The sequence below is a fragment of the Saccopteryx bilineata genome, chromosome 3 (genome assembly GCF_036850765.1).
Source record: "Saccopteryx bilineata isolate mSacBil1 chromosome 3, mSacBil1_pri_phased_curated, whole genome shotgun sequence".
NCBI lineage: Eukaryota > Metazoa > Chordata > Mammalia > Chiroptera > Emballonuridae > Saccopteryx > Saccopteryx bilineata.
In genome coordinates this window covers 311,364,252-311,379,655 of record NC_089492.1, presented here as the reverse complement: position 1 = coordinate 311,379,655, position 15,404 = coordinate 311,364,252, and the positions used below count along the sequence as shown (strand labels likewise).

The 15,404-nt window shown below is 54.4% G+C and overlaps 2 protein-coding genes across 3 annotated transcripts in view; both read right to left on the bottom strand.

The window, feature by feature from the left end:
* Positions 1-6,071, bottom strand: part of SLC8A2 (solute carrier family 8 member A2) — a 29,584-nt gene extending 23,513 nt beyond the window's left edge. For both annotated transcript variants that reach the window (XM_066271686.1, XM_066271687.1), the window contains exons 1-2: positions 5,826-6,071; positions 287-977 (exon numbers count right to left, since the gene is read on the bottom strand). In XM_066271686.1, the coding sequence (XP_066127783.1) occupies positions 287-961 (675 nt within the window). In that variant the 5' untranslated portion in view covers positions 962-977; positions 5,826-6,071. The remainder of the gene's footprint in view (positions 1-286; positions 978-5,825) is intronic.
* A 372-nt stretch (positions 6,072-6,443) lies between these two features.
* Positions 6,444-15,404, bottom strand: KPTN (kaptin, actin binding protein). The gene is made up of 12 exons (XM_066271685.1): positions 15,137-15,404; positions 14,682-14,764; positions 14,482-14,566; positions 14,337-14,391; positions 13,271-13,346; positions 13,103-13,176; positions 12,757-12,866; positions 12,598-12,675; positions 11,806-11,881; positions 10,896-11,031; positions 10,616-10,807; positions 6,444-8,368 (listed from the first exon to the last, which is right to left on the bottom strand). The coding sequence occupies exons 1-12, from the start codon at positions 15,357-15,359 to the stop codon at positions 8,240-8,242; spliced, it is 1,317 nt and encodes a 438-aa protein (XP_066127782.1). The 5' UTR covers positions 15,360-15,404; the 3' UTR covers positions 6,444-8,239.

The window sequence follows — 15,404 nt, the reverse complement described above, 5'->3', positions numbered from 1 at the left end:
GTAATGGCAAATGGCACCCCCCTCTGGGCAGACGAGCCCTTTCCAGGACCTGTAGCCATCCAAGACATGGCCTGGCAGCACCCACGGGACGCCAGTCCCAACTTGCCCTTTCCAGCGCAAAGCACTTGTGCAGCACGTGACCTACACAGCCGTACCTGGCGGCCCTCTCAGATGTGAGCATGCATTTTTGCAGATACATGAATGAACTATCCAAGCCCAGAGAGCCACCCCTCTGGGTTTTGTAGACACACATGCACCACGGAAGTGTCCATGGATCCTTGCTCACCTGGACCACACCTGGGGAAAAGACAGCAAGGATGAGGTAAAGCCAGACGTAGGCAAAGATGCTCCAAGATGCAGTGACAAAGAAGACTCTCAGGTGCTTGATCTTGCGGCTCTCGCCGGCCGGGATGACATAGATGCACACAGCAATGACCACAAACATGTTGAAGGCAGCGCTGCCTACGATGGTGCCTGGGCCCAGCTCGCCCGCCTGGAAGTTGTGGCCACAGACCTCAATGACAGACAGCAGGATCTCGGGTGCTGAGGAGCCCAGGGCCATGAGCGTGAGGTTGGACACCGTCTCGTTCCAGATGCGGACGGTGCCCACACTGGTCTCGCCGTTGGCCTTGGTGATAGTGATCTCCTTCTCCTTCGACGTGATGACCTCAATGGATGCCATGAAGCGGTCAGCAATGATGGACACACCCAGGAACATGTAGACCATGGCCACAAAATAAACTACTGCCCGTGCCGCCTTGTCACCCAGCGATGGGTCGTCGGGCTCCCAGACGGGCAGCAGGACCCCTGGCTGGCAGCGGTTGGAACCCTGGCAGACCTCTGTGCTGGTCTCAGTATCATTGGCAGGGAGAGGAGGCAGAGAGGGGGTTGGGGTGGCTGCCCCCAAGCATGGGGGAGTCCCCAGAAGGAGCACAAATCCCACCAAGGCCAGGGGAGCCATGGAGGGCGGCGGGGTCCTGTGGGAGAGGAGGAAGAAGTTTGGGTGAGGGGAGTACAGCCCTCCCTGACACACAAGAGTCAAGGCTTGTTGGGGTGGAGACAAAGGGGGAGCTGAGGACTAACACAGAAAGGATGGAGACTGAGGAAGAAAGACACAGAAAGATGAAGACAAACACGCAGCAGATGGGAGTGTAAACCGGGAGTGGAACTACAGCTGAACATTGTGCAAACTACGACTCAGCAATTCTGCTCCCAGTTACAGTATGTACCCAAGAGAAACAGATCATGTGTCCACCAAAAGACACATACAAGAGTGTTCACAGCACCTTTATTTATGGGTAGCTGCTATCTTGAAACAACTCAGATGCCTATCAGGAGTAAAATGGAGAAATATCGTGTGGAATGGTCACACCTGGAATATTATACAGCACTGAAAAAGGAGTGGGCTACTCATACACCCCACACTACAGAATAATCTCACAGACATACATATAATGCATGAATGAAGCCAGGCACGTGTGCGTACACACACACACACACACACACACACACACGACTGAATAATTCAGTGGCTGAGGCAAAAGGTTGGAGGTGATTCATTAGCTGATTCTAATGGTTTCCAACTTGGCCCTCCGAGCACTCCTGCTCAGAACCAGGGCTGTGGTGGGTGCTGGGGTGTCTGTCTCGGGTGGGGTCGGGGAGGAGCTGCTGGAGGATCTGTCACATCTTTCCCTGTAATGGCAGCAGATGTCTCTCTTCAGTACCTCTATCTCTGTGAGGTGTGTATTTCCTCAGCGGCTACGATACATGAACCCTGTTTTGGTTTTTTTGTCCCCTATGTGGGTGTGGGGTCTCTACTATTTCAATATTCCTCTTCCTGCTTCCGGTCCTGGGTTTGAATGGCTATATCTGTGTCTGGTCTAGGTTTCCTTTAAAAATGCAAATCAGTTCGTCTGACCTCTGGTGGCACAGTGGATAAAGCGTCAACCTGGGAACACTGAGGTTGCCGGTTCAAAACCCTGTACTTGTCTGGTCAAGGCATATATGGGAGTTGATGCTTTCTGCTCCTCCCCTCTTTCTCTCTCTAAAATGAATAAATAAAAATAAAAAATAAATTAAAAAATGCAAATCAGCTCTTCACTTCTTCCCTCTGCTCAGAACCCTCCATGGCTCCCTGCTCACCTGGAGTACCATCTCTGCGTGGCTTGTAAGACTTGGCGCAATCTGCCCTGGTTCCCTCTCTGGCCTCATTCCGCTCCTTCCCCTTGCTCACTTGGTCCCAGCCACACTACCTTTTCACTGGTTCTCAGACATACGGGGCAATTTCTTGTCTCAGGGACTTGGCACCTGTTGTTCCTCTTTCCTCAGACTCTCTTCCTTACACATCCACTTCTCCTCCTTAAGGTCCCCACTCAGATATTTCCTTCCCTGACCATTCTATTCAAAATGGCACCAACCCATTTTGGGGACTCCCTAGCCATCTCACAGGTGACCAAGGCTCAGAGAGGTTATATAACTTGTCCGAGGTCCCCCAGCAACAATTCTGTGGCTCCCAGTTTTTCTCTCCAATAATGACCCTGATTTACAACTCCTTTTCCATCCCCACCCTTGCATTGCCATGGTAACCCAATAGCCCCCCAAAAAAAACTGAGAAAGGAAGGGGGTCCTCTTAACCTCCACCAACCCTGACCCCTCTTTAGCCAGCAGCCTCATTTCTTCCCGCACCTTCCATTTCTGTCGGGAAAAAGTTCTGAGTCTAACCCACAGCCTGCCCCCAACATGCACCCACCTACTCACGTCCTCCTGGGTTGGGAGCTGGCTCCTCCAGGGAGGGAGGCAGAATGTTGGCAGAACCTCCCTGAGAAGGAGTGTGTGTGTGTGTGTGTGTGTGTGTGTGTGTGTGTGTGTAGGCGGGAGTGAGGGGTGATTCTTAAAGGGCCACCACACAATTAGCCCCCATCACCAAGTCCCCTAATGATATGTCTAATTAGCAGCCCCCTAATTAACAACGACTTAGGCATAATTACAAACCCACCAGGATCCAAAGCAAAGACTAATTCTCTTCTCCCTCCCCCTTCCCCAGCTGTCAGGAGGAACAACGGCCACCTGGGAGTTCAGAATTCATCTAAACCAGGGGTCCCCAAACTTTTTACACAGGGGGCCAGTTCACTGTCCCTCAGACCGTTGGAGATCCGGACTATATAAAAAATACTATGAACAAATCCCTATGCACACTGCACATATCTTATTTTAAAGTAAAAAACCAAAACAAAACGGAAACAAATACAATATTTAAAATAAAGAACAAGTAAATTTAAATCAACAAATTGACCAGTATTTCAATGGGATCTATGCTCCTCTCACTGACCACCAATGAAAGAGGTGCTCCTTCTGGAAGTGCGGTGGGGGCGGATAAATGGCCCCAGGGGGCCGCATGCGCCGGGCGGGGCCATAGTTTGGGGACCCCTGATCTAAAGCATCTAACTCCCTCTCTCACGGAAGGGCCTTGACCTGTGGAGTAATCCCTCTGGTCTAACAACCTGTCCCTCTGCTGTGGCCTTCTGGGAGGCCAGGGTCAGCGGGCTGTGCCTGCTCTCCTTGCCGACAGGCTACACAGAACAGCCCGAATCAATCCCTTTTCCTCAAAAACCTGGTTTCCTCTCACTGAGGCCTTAGAAGAGGAGAGAAAGCGCAAGATAAATATTTGTGAAATAAACGATCACGAGGTCTGAGCCTTGTTGCTGGGGACAGCTGGGCTCCCCCTTGCATAGGCTCCTGCCTCTGCCTCTCTCTGTCCATCAGCAGCACTGAAACCTAATCTGGGTTTAGCATCCAGGGGCAAAAGGATCAGGTTAAGGCCAGGGTGGGAGCCAGGAGGGCAGATGGCCGGCACAGTCTCCAGGGGCCATCTCTCTGTACTCTCGTGGGCCAGTGGCCAGCTGGGTCAGTGGTGAGCGCCCCAGTTCTGCCTCAAACCCTTCTGGGGACCCCAGAGATCTCATATATAGAGTGGGGGTGCAAGATTAAGGGGGGAGCCCAGTGTGGCATGAGGGAGGGGGGGTGAGACTCCTTCCCTCGTGTCCCTCGCACTGGTGAGGGCAGTGGTGGTTCCTGTGTCTGTGGCGGAAGCAGGGGTGCCCTTCTCCTCAGGTGAATGTGCGGGGTTGGGTGGGGCGAGAAATGTGCAAGGCGAGGACCTGGGCTTCTAAACACACACACACTTACTGCTCAGGCTGAGCCACTCAATGTCCCGGCCTGGGGATCTCTCTCTCTCTCATACACACACACTGCTCAGGGCTTTGATACTCCGCTGATGGGTAAGCTGAAGTCCAGAAGGAAAACAGCTTGGCCAAGTCACACAGCTTCAAGTCAGAGGCAGAGCAAAGGTAGAAACTCAACTGGTGGGACTCCTAACCTTTTTTTAAAAAACCCATCTGGAGCCCCACGCGGGCACCTGATGACTCACCCCATCACAGCATGGGTTGCTGTGGGCTGCGGACTCAGGCTCACACCTCTCCCCGGACTCAGGCTCACACCTCTCCCCGTCATTCACTCTTGCCCACCTTCTCTGGGGCCCTCTTCCAGGGACCTCTATACTCAGAAGGGCCTCTCAGAGCCACACAACGGGTGGTGGAGAAGCTTTTGAGATTCATCTCGTGGAGAAACAGGTCTGAGGCTGGTACCCCATGAGCAGGAAGGATGGAGGTGAGAATACAGGAGGGACCGGCCAGGGCTGACCTAGGACCTAGTGCTGTGCCTGGAGTAGGAAAGGTGTTCAGCAATTGTCAAAAGGCTGAATGAGTCGTGAATGGACAAACAACAAGAGATGTGAAAGTTAGACCGAAGGCAGGACTGGTCCATTCCATGTGAAGAGGAATGGGAGGTCAGACTGAAGAAAGGGCTGGTTTAAGCTCGCCTACAAAGGGTACAGTTTAGGCTGCAAGCACTGGCCCCAGAATGCAGGAACAAGGAAGGGTAGGACAGGAGCTCTGCCTTCAGGAGAGGGACGGGGTGGGTGCAGGCTGCAAGGACGGGAGGGAGCTCTGCTGAAGAAGGGAGAGGAGTTTGGGGGTCTCGCCTTCTGGAGGAGCCCACTCTGCAGGGCAGATCTTTTTCCTCCAGGTCCTCTTACCAGGGGCAGGGATGAGGTGTGTGGGAGAGTAAACGGGCTACCAGGGAGAGGAAGAGAGAGGGGCAGGGACCAGACATCTAGAGACCGATGGAAAGGAGCGAGGGGAAGGGGCAGGGAAGGGAGGAAGACCTGCTGACACGGGAAGAGAGGGAGACAGACACAGGAAAGCTGAAACGATAGAAACAGAGATGGCGAGACAGGAAGGCAGAGAGAAACCAAGGACTTACATAGAGACAGAGTGCTGGAAAGGCACGGACAGACCCAGGAACAGGCAGATACGGAGAGAAAGAGACAGGAGTGAGAGATGAGACAGGCAAACGGGAAACGGAACTCAGGGGCAGCCGGACTCTGCAGGGCAGACCCCCGAGAGATGTGCAGACAGGAGACCTAGACACAGGAAGCCGGGGGCGGAGGTAGAGAAAGCCAGAGGGGGGGCTTCCCCAGACTGGGTGGGCTGTTCTCGCCCCCACCCTCCCGCCCCGGGCACCTAGGAGGCACCCATCCCCAGCCCGCCATGCTCCCTGGAATTCAGGAGGGGCTGAGGATGTTAGCTACTGGTGGCGCCCCCACCACACAGAAGGGCCCCGGTATTCCCATCTGGAATATGTAGCCCCCCACCTGCCATAAACGAGTTCAGGACAAAGCGGCTCCTGGCTCCACAAACGCCCCCCTCCACCAGCCTGGGGTAACACTGTCCTTTTCCCACGCCCCCACCTAACTGAGGGTCTCTTACCTGCGGCTTCAGCCTGGAAAAGGTCCCCCAGCACGGGGCTGGCGGTGGTGGGCGCCTCTGCCCGCCCGCCAGAGAGAGAAAGAGAGAGAGAGAGGGAGAGAAAGAGAGGAGCTGGAGACTGAGAGGGAGAGCTAGGGAGAGGGGAGGGAGAGGGGATTGAGGGAGGAGAAGAGGAGGGGGTAGGAACACTAGGGAGTGGGAAGCTGGCGAGTGAGGGAGGAGGAGCAGCTGGAGAGGGGAGGAGGTAGAGGCGGGAAGGGGGGAGTAGAGGCAGGCGCGGGGGCAGGGGAGGCCTGGGGCGGGGACTGGGGCGGGGCGAAGCAGCCGGAGACTCCCACCCGCCCACCCACCCACCCACGCACCCACGAGGTTCAGCACCACGGGCAGGGACAGCGGCAGAGGGCGCTCTCTGTATGTGTGTGGGGGGGTCATCCAGAGGCAGCCTCCTCGGTCCCCATCCCCAACACACATATAATCCCTGATCCATATAAGGGCCAACAACGCAAAAAAAAAAAAAAAAAAAAGCTACAAATATAGTTACAGGCTCACAGAACTGGGGGGAGGACAAGAATGTTTAGCCAGTCAGATCCAAATTCACATGCCGTGCCAGTACACATAACCTCACCCAGCCAGAACAACCACAAAGGCACTCATTAATAACAGTTGTCATTCAGATGTTCCTTACCACACGCCGGTCATTGTTATGTCTTTATAAGCACTTGACACGTTTATACAACCCTCATACCAACCCTGTGAGGAAACATTATTAGCTGTATTTTACAGATATGGAAACTGAGGCAGAGCGGTAGAGTGTGGATTCAGGTTCTAAATCCTTAACCAGTACGCTATACACTGTCCTAGATCAAGTAGTCAGGAAGCGAACTGCTAGGCCCAGGTGGGTGGCCTAGACTGCTGAAGATCAACTCATGAGCCGGAAGGTGGACACAGAGGCCCACACACTCCCTTCTCCAGGGCCTGCGCGCCTCACAGCCCCACCTCAGCACTCACCAGCGGTCCCACTCCTGCCCAGGAGGAGAGGTGGGACAGCAGACAGGCAGAGGAGGGAGGAAACCCTCCTCACTGAGGAAATCGATCCACTCCCTTCCAATTTTCCAGTCTTGGGCCCAGGGTTCTGGGCGATGTGAAGGCAGGGTTGCCAAGACTTGGTTTCCCTCTTAAAAACCCATTGTGGAGAACTGGCAGCTTGGCCTTCACTGTCAGTGCAGGTGGTCAGACCAGTGGGTGGACTTCCATTGTAGGACGCAGATGGCCAGAGTGACCTCTCTCTCAGGAAGCAGGAATCCCACCCAACATCTGACTGGGGGAGGAAGCCCACCCTCCCCACCAGCCGAGATCCTGCTCAGGAATTACTCCCCAACCCTCTTGACCTGGATTCTATTCCTGGCCTCTGGTGGGGGAGGGCAGAATTTCTAATGTCACCCTGGCCCTCCATTGGCCCCTGTGAAGATATAGGCATCTGAATCTTTCTCCTGGTGCCACAGAAGGGGGCAGATCCTGCCGCCATGGGAGATCAGCCTGGTCTCCAACTCCTGGGTGCTCTAGGGTCTTCATTTCTGACTAACCTGTCCTTCCCAGCGTGGTATGTCCTGGGCCCTATCCCAGCATTGCCCACTGGGGATCTACCTCAATTACTTTGTGCTAGGATCTAACCTTGGCCCTTGGTACAGGGTCCAACCTCAGTATTATTTATAGGGGTCTAGCCTCAGCCCCTCTGCTGCAATGATAGCTCATCGACACAGGCACAGTGGTCCTTTCCTCAGAGGCTGTTTCCTTGTCTTCCTTTGGGGACCTCATCTCAGACCCAGAGCTTCCCACTGGGCTCTTCCCGCAGTCCTCCCCTGCAGGTCTAACCTCAGCTATGCCTCCTGGGGGCTAACCTCAGGCCTTTCCCTTACAGTCATCTTTTCCACAGTGGTTTAACGTTGGTCTTTCTGCTATGGCCCAAGCTCATTTCTTTCCTCCGAGGTCCACCCTATGCCTTCTCCTCAGTCCAGCCTCTGGGTCTAACCTTGGATCCCCTCACTCATGCCCCCTCCCTCCATTCTCCTGGGTGAGCCCAGCACCCTACCCAGGGTACCAGGCTCTCATCAAACACTTACTGAACAAAAGAATAAAGACAACAGAACATTACTTCCTCTGGACATATAAATAATTGGTGGCTGGACAGTTCCCACCTGGAGTGGAAGGAGAGATTGGGTGAGATCACCCCATTTTCAAAGGGGGGACACAGGCACAGAGGGGGAGCATGTCAGGCGAGGTCACAGGGCACCCTAGGGCAGAGCCAGAGCAGGACTCATAGCTCCACCACCCTGGGGGCCTGGGCGGGCATCCCCTCCTTCAAGATTCCTCCCCCTCCAGGAAGGGCTGGACGTGAGTGCCTCAGTGGTGCCTGCTCAGGAGCTGGGTGTCCCAGCAGGCCCTGGACCCACCCTGTCCCCGAGCCTTTGTGGCTGACATCTCTTCTGCTCCACTTGGTGCCGAAGCCGTGTCAGGACCAGCTGCGAGGCCTGGATCAGGCTGTGCTGTGGGAACAGAGAGCAGGAAGGGGGTGCTGAGAGAGCTGGAGGGGTGCAGGTTAGACCATGCAGAATGATCTGGAGTGAGACCATCCCACAGGCCGGGAGCGCAGCCATGGCGGGGAGTCAGAGAGCAAACCACAGCGTGTGGGGCTGGAGCACAGCGATGGTGGGGTGAGGGCAGACCCAGGGAACAGCCCTCGGTGACTTTCCAGTCAGAGAAGCAAAGCCTTGGACCCCAGACCCTGTACGAGTCTGAGGTTAAAACTCGCTGGAAGGGATAAGATGGGATGGATTAAAATATGAGACTGCTTGATCAATGTCTACCCTGTTAATGTTCACTTTCTAAATAAAATTTTAAAAAAGCCTGACCAGACAGTGGGGCAGTGGATCGAGTGTTGGACTGGGACACCGAGGACCCAGGTTCGAAACCCCAAGGTTGCCGGCTTGAGCGCTGGCTCACTAGCTTGAGCGTGGCGTTGCTGGCCTGAGCATGGGATCATAGACATGACCCCATGGTCACTGGCTTGAGCCCAAAGGTTTCTGGCTTGAGCCCAAGGTCACTGGCTTGAGCAAGGGGTCACTGGCTTAGCTGTAGCCCCCCAGTCAAGGCACTTATGAGAAAGCAATCAATGTACAACTAAGGAGCAGCAACAAAGAATTGATGCTTCTCATCTCTCTCCCTTCCTGTCTATCTGTCCCTATCTGTCCCACTCTCTGTCTCTGTCATCAAAAAAAAAAAAAAAAAAAAAAAGAAAGAAAAAAAAAGGAGAGAGAAAGATTGCATTACATGGGAGGAAGGTCTGACCATGGAGAGAGGCTGAGGTTAGACCACAGAGCAGACACAAAGGTGACAGCCCAGCAGAAAACGATAGGCCAACAGGACAGCAGAAGAGGCACAAATCAAAGTGGAAAAGAGAAATGCATCCCCCATGAGGGACCAAGTTAGATCCAGGTTGGTCGAGTCTGAGGCTAGACCCTAACATGTAGAAGGAATAGGTCACAGTGAAATGGCGTGAAATAGATCACAGTGCGGGATGACGGGACGGTGAGAGCGCAGCAGAAGGGAAGTCCTTCCTCCCACCGTCAAACCACAGCCTCTTCCACTGCGGTCTCACCTCAGCGCTTTCCACCGAGATGCACCCACGCCCTTTGTTAGGGTCTGACCTCAGACCCCTCCACTCAGTCTAACTTTATCTTGTTTTATTCAGGTCTAACTGCTGTCTCATCTACTGTGGTTCAGCTCAGACGTTTCCTCTGGGGTCAACCTGTATCTTTTCTCCGCAGGTCTAACCTAGGCCATTCCACTGAAGGAGAGACTGTCAGAAGAGCCCAAACAATGACTCAGAAGAGGCTGGAAGGTTAAGACTCCAGTAGGAAGAACCCAGACTAGACAACAAACAGCACAGGAAAGGATCTTGGAATTGGATCACAGGGAACAAGTTCACCGCCGTAGGGGATGGGGTCTGGGCCATGGGGAAAAGGTCAGAGGTCAGACTAGATTACTTGGAGGTTCAAGTGCAATAGAGGGTTCCAGGTTGGACCAGGGACCACTGGAATGGCTGGATAGGAGACTGTGACATGGGTAACGGCAGCTAGGGTGCTACGGGAGGGTCAGAGATCTAAGTACAGAGAAAGCCAGGGTGCAGGCTTGACCACAATAGAAAGTTCAGGGGTTGGAAGAGGGAAGGGTTCAAGGCTGCCTATAGCGAAAAGCTGAGACCGGCTGTTTAGGGCTGGAGGCTGCCCTGTGGGGAGGAAGGGCGGTGGGGCTTGGGAGTCAGAAACTCCACAGCGGCTGCTGTTAGATCACAGCCAGAGCGGAGCTGCTCACACAGCGGGAGGGGTGGTTGCACCCTGGGCATGTCACGCTTGTCACGGAGGCAAAGGGAAGGAAGGAGGCTAGATCATGGGGGCAGACCCAGGCCAGGCCACAGCGCAGGGACAGAGGTGGACAAAGCATGAGGAATAAAGGACAAAAGTTAAGGAGGCTGAGGGCTCTGGGGGAGACAGATACTGCATCAGACTCCCCTTCACCAGAGGGTGCTCCACCCCCACCTGGAAGCTGTCCTCGGCCAACAGGAACCACCTACCCCCAGAGGAGCCTGCAGCCAACCCCCTGCCTGAAGGTGGGGGAATCCCCCCCACACACACCGCACATGTGCCCTGAGAACACGCCCTCACTCAAGAAGGTGTGCAAAAACTCCATCTCAGGTTCTGCCTCTAGGGACCCGAGGCAAGGACCCTGGCTACCTGCAGGATGTGCACGCCCTTCAGGGAGACCACCGCGAGCTCACGCAGCCCATCCCCAGTCAGATCCACGTGCGCCATGGCCAGCAGCGGGCTGGGGAAACTCCTCTGCCACAGCAGGCGGAATCCACGCTCTCCATGCTCGGCCTCCAGGAGCCCAGCCTCGGGGCCGCAGTACTTGTAACAGAGCAGCTCCTGCAGCAGGTGAGTGGCTGTGGTCACACAGGGCGAGCAGGGGCAGTAGAGGGGACAGGTGAGTGTCCGGCCCTCCCTCAGGTCCTACCTGTCCGTAGGTGGCCACCAGGACTTCGGGTTGCCCATCCAAATCGACATCGGTGACCAGGCCACAGAGGACACTGTCAAACTGGTCACTGCCAGGCAGGAGAAGCTGGTCCTCAAGACCCCGGTTCAGCAGGCCCCTGAGGGTCCCCAATGCAGGGGAGGCTGAGGTTAGATCGCAGCATCCACCATCCTTAGTGCCAGACCCTGGGCCAGGCGTCCACACTGCTCCACTTCGAAGGTCTGGAAACACTGTTCCTCCTGAAGCCTGGACATCCCATCTCCAATCTGGGCATCTTCACATCCACCAAGGGGAACTCAAGTCCTTTCCTCAGCCTGTCCACCTGCTACTCCCCGATCTGGACCCCCACACTTATCCCTGTGGGTGGGACCGTGTCACTCCCAAATGTAAACCTACATAGTTCCCATGGGGATCTAGACACCCACACTGTCCCCATGGAGTCTGGAGAGCTTGGTCCCCAATGGGACATCCTCACTGCCCACCAGGTGTGTCTCAGCTGCTGTGTGTTGGCTCACCAGAGCTGACTGAGCAATTTCCAGAAGTTTTGCAAGCCTGCTGGCATCATGTCCATAGTTTGACATATTCCAGGTAGGAGTATTTACACCACAGAAATAGGCAAATGCTACAAATAAGCTTTTCTCCTGCACCAGAGGCAGTTGTTACACATTTGCCAGCATGCTTTGTCCCCCTCCTCCAGGGAGAGTACTACCCATTCCAAGTCCCCCACATACCCCCTACAAGTTCTAGACTTAGACACTTGCCCTCCTGCTCTGAGACACGGACACCGTTGGCTGCCTAGCCCTGAATAACCTCACCCATCTGCTGAGGACAAGGTTAGACTACAGGGCAGAGGCATGAGGTCAGACGGCACCTACGGCCCCAGAGCCCTCACCGGTACACCACAGCTGGCTCCAACATGCTGGCCACGAGCACACTGTATTCTTCCTGCTGTGGCCTGTCCTTGGTCTCTGGAGAAAGAACATGAATGGGGAGGCAGGTCTGAGGGGACAGCTTCTAGGCTTCTCCTCATACCTCCCTCCCTTCAGTGAGAGGGTCACAGGTTAGACCTCAGGAGAAAGACTTGAGGTTGTGTTATAGAGGGAGGGTCAAAGGTTAGACCATGAGGGAATGACTGAGGTCAGACACCAGAAGGACGAACAGTTTAGAAAATCTGAGGTTAGACTACGACAGCAGAAGAGACAAAAGCTGATGACAGGAGAGTCCAAGGTTAGACCATAGTAAGAATGACAGTGGGAGGAAAAAGAATGAACACCCGCCTGGGGGACAGACGGCAGACCGCAGAGGTCAGGCCCAGGGAGACACCAGTGAATGACCTCGGTCAGTGGGACAGAGCGACACGCAGGGGACAGGCGAGACCCGAGTGGTGGGACAGCGTGAGTCCTGGAGAAAAGCCTGGGGTTTGAGTGAAGAAGGAAGTCACTGTGTGAGGGCTGGGGGTCAGACCACCCAGGGGAAGGCAGAAGTTCAACTCCAGGTCTCAGATGAGCCCACAGTGGTGAGGAGCTAGAAGTGAAACCCGAGGGTGTGGAGGGAAGGGACACACTTAAGCTCCAGAGCCGGGGAAGAGACAGAGGGATGGGGAGCTGGGTGCTTTGGGAGCAGGGTACAAATATGAGTGAGGGGTAGCCAAGCCTGCAGAGTTGCCCCCACCCCCAGAGCTCACCCTCAGGAGCCGAGAGGCTGAACACGATGACTCGGGAGATGGGGCCATCCTGCAGGACTGTCCATGTCTGCAGAACCTCTGCATGGAGGACAAGGACTCAGGGCCCTGCCCCAGCCCTCCGCCCCCCACCTCCATGCAGGCCCCAGACCCTGCCATTACCTCGACTCTGCTGGTCCACATGGGCTACACGGACATAACCACTCTGACAGCCGAGAGCTGAGAGTCGCCGGGATGTGCCAGGGAGGTTGTGAATGTCAAGCCAGAGGACACTAGCAGGCAAGCGGGTGGACAGAGGGGCCGAAGGCCATCACGGGGTTCCAGTCCCATGTTCTACCTCCCCAGGAGCACAGAGCCCATCCCTGTAGCCCTGGGACCCTGCTGCTGCCTGATTTCTCTGCAGTAATCCCATCACCACCCAATTTCTCTAGGGGTCAATTCCCACCACCTGCTTTCTCTGAGGTGGCCTGCCCCAGTCCCATCGGGCTGCTTTCAGGGGCTCTCCTACCTACTGGTCAGGTTCGTGAGCTCTGGGAAGAGGTTTTCCACGGGCTGTTCCTCAAACTGATGCAGCCCCTCGTTCTGGGAGAACCAAGACCCAACCCCCGGTTGGAGTCAGTGGCCAGTGCATGACAACCGCAGCAGGGCTGTGCCCACCACGACTCCCCTGCCTCACCTCCTTATAGAGATGAATTGCTGGGTCATTCCCGCTCAGGAGAAACACGGTCTCCAGTTGATCTCCGACCTGGACCCTGAAAGAAGAGAAATCTAGGATCTCAGTGCGGCCCAACCTCAGTGTGGTGGAGTCTGTGTGTAATACCTTCTTGCAAAAACCTTTGCTGCAAGGAAAGAACCCTAATATTCTTGAATCCAGCCACTGGATCCAAGGCTAGAATCTCAGGTGCAGAATGGTATAGAAAGTTAGTATGCTAGAACCTTCCGTTTCAATAGCCTTCATCTGCTAGAATCTTCATTCAAGATGTGGTTCAGCAATGGAACACAGAGTTCTAGAATGGGTCACAGAATCCCAGACACTATTGAGAACTACAGAGTCCCAGTTCCACCAAAGATATTGAGACTTTAATGGTAGAACATCCAAGTCCTAGAATCCAGAATGTTGGTTTCTAGTAGACCAAAGGTTGGCATACTATAATCCCACAGCCCAAATCCGACCCACCACCTGTTTTTATAAATAAAGTTTTATCGAAACACAGCCATGCCCATTCATTTATATAGTCAAATGGCTGCCTTCTTGTTACAATGGCAGACGGGTAGTTATGACAGAGATTGTCTGGCATTCAAAAGCCTAATGTTTACCATCTGGGCCTTTACAGACCATTGGTGTTCTAGGATGGAATCCAGAGCTCTAGAATGGAATTCTCAAACTTCAAGGTTCTAGATGGTCTGTATTATAGCTCCTTGAAATATGACAATGTTTTATCATTTATCAAGGGCTTTATCATGACAGGACCTCAGAATTATCAAACTGTAGAACCTTCAGATCTTGGAATCTCAGAGCTTGGGTGCTCAATTAACTCTGATTATCTAGTTTGGGGATAACAAAATGATAGCTCTTCAGCCATGTCTGATCCATAGATACCTTAAACACAAGACACAACAAAACTAGAATCTGATTGTCTGTGGGCAGGTTTGTGGTCTCATTTGTGCCAGTCCCTCCCCTCCCCCACTGACGCACGCACTTCCTATTGTGTCCCTCTGTATCACATCTATGGCTTACTTACTCTGCGTGGCATAGCTGGAAAGGAGTGAACCGGAGCTCCAGGTTCAGGCAGCTCTCTGTAGGGAGCACAGGCAGATGGGCACAGGAGACTGGACAGGCTCCCCTCCCACCCTCTCCAACCCTTCTTCACTCTAAAGCACACTTACGAGCAATGGAGTCAAGGTTGTACTCAGAGCCTGGTTCGTAGTCACAGTAAATGTTAAGGAAGGGGCTGCCTTTGTCCCCTGAATCCTGGAGGGAGGAAACGGGCCTCAGGGGAGAGTAGAGGCAGGATTGATTTGTATCAGTGGGATGCACCCTGTATGTAAGGAGGAGGGAATAGGTAGGGGGAGAGGGCTCTGGGTACCTTGATGAATGTGATCCCCACAACCAGGCCCCGCTTTGGGGGCGACTTGTTGAAGGTGTCGATGGAGACAATCTCGGCATCCACTGAGAGGGGATAGGTCAAAGTTCGAGGTTCAGTTAGACTTCTGACCACAATACCCTCTAGTCCTAGTGATCCCTGACCTTCTAGGACTCAGTAACCATTAACCATTGCAATTATCATGACCTCTGGATCCCAACGAGTCCTAATCACCATCACCATGGTAGGAGGAATCCTGAATCCTAACCACTTCCAGGTCCGTATTATCCCTGTTCTTCTGACCCCAAAACCTCTTGATTATCAGCTTTGACCCCTTTCAATCACTGTGGTCCCATTTTCCCATCATGGTGATCCGGCTCAGACAGAGCCTCAGAAGTCTTCTTAACACACCCTCCCGCTGCTCCCTCCTCCCCTCCCGGCCCCATAGCGCCACGCACCGGGTATGTAATTAAATTGCAGCTCCTTGGCCACCGGCCGGATTTTCTGTCGGAGGTCTTGGTAGCGGAAGCCCAGCACCTTGCCTTTAAGGGTAGCGGCCAGCAGCTCTCCACGCCCGCCCGCGCCTCCCGCCAGCCCGTACACGTTGCTCTGCGACGAGAAGCGCGTGAAGCTATCCTCGCGCAGCGGGCAAGGTTCCGCGGCCACGGCCACTTCTCCCATCACGGACCTGACCCACTCACCCCCGCAGCCACTGCCGCTGCCCGC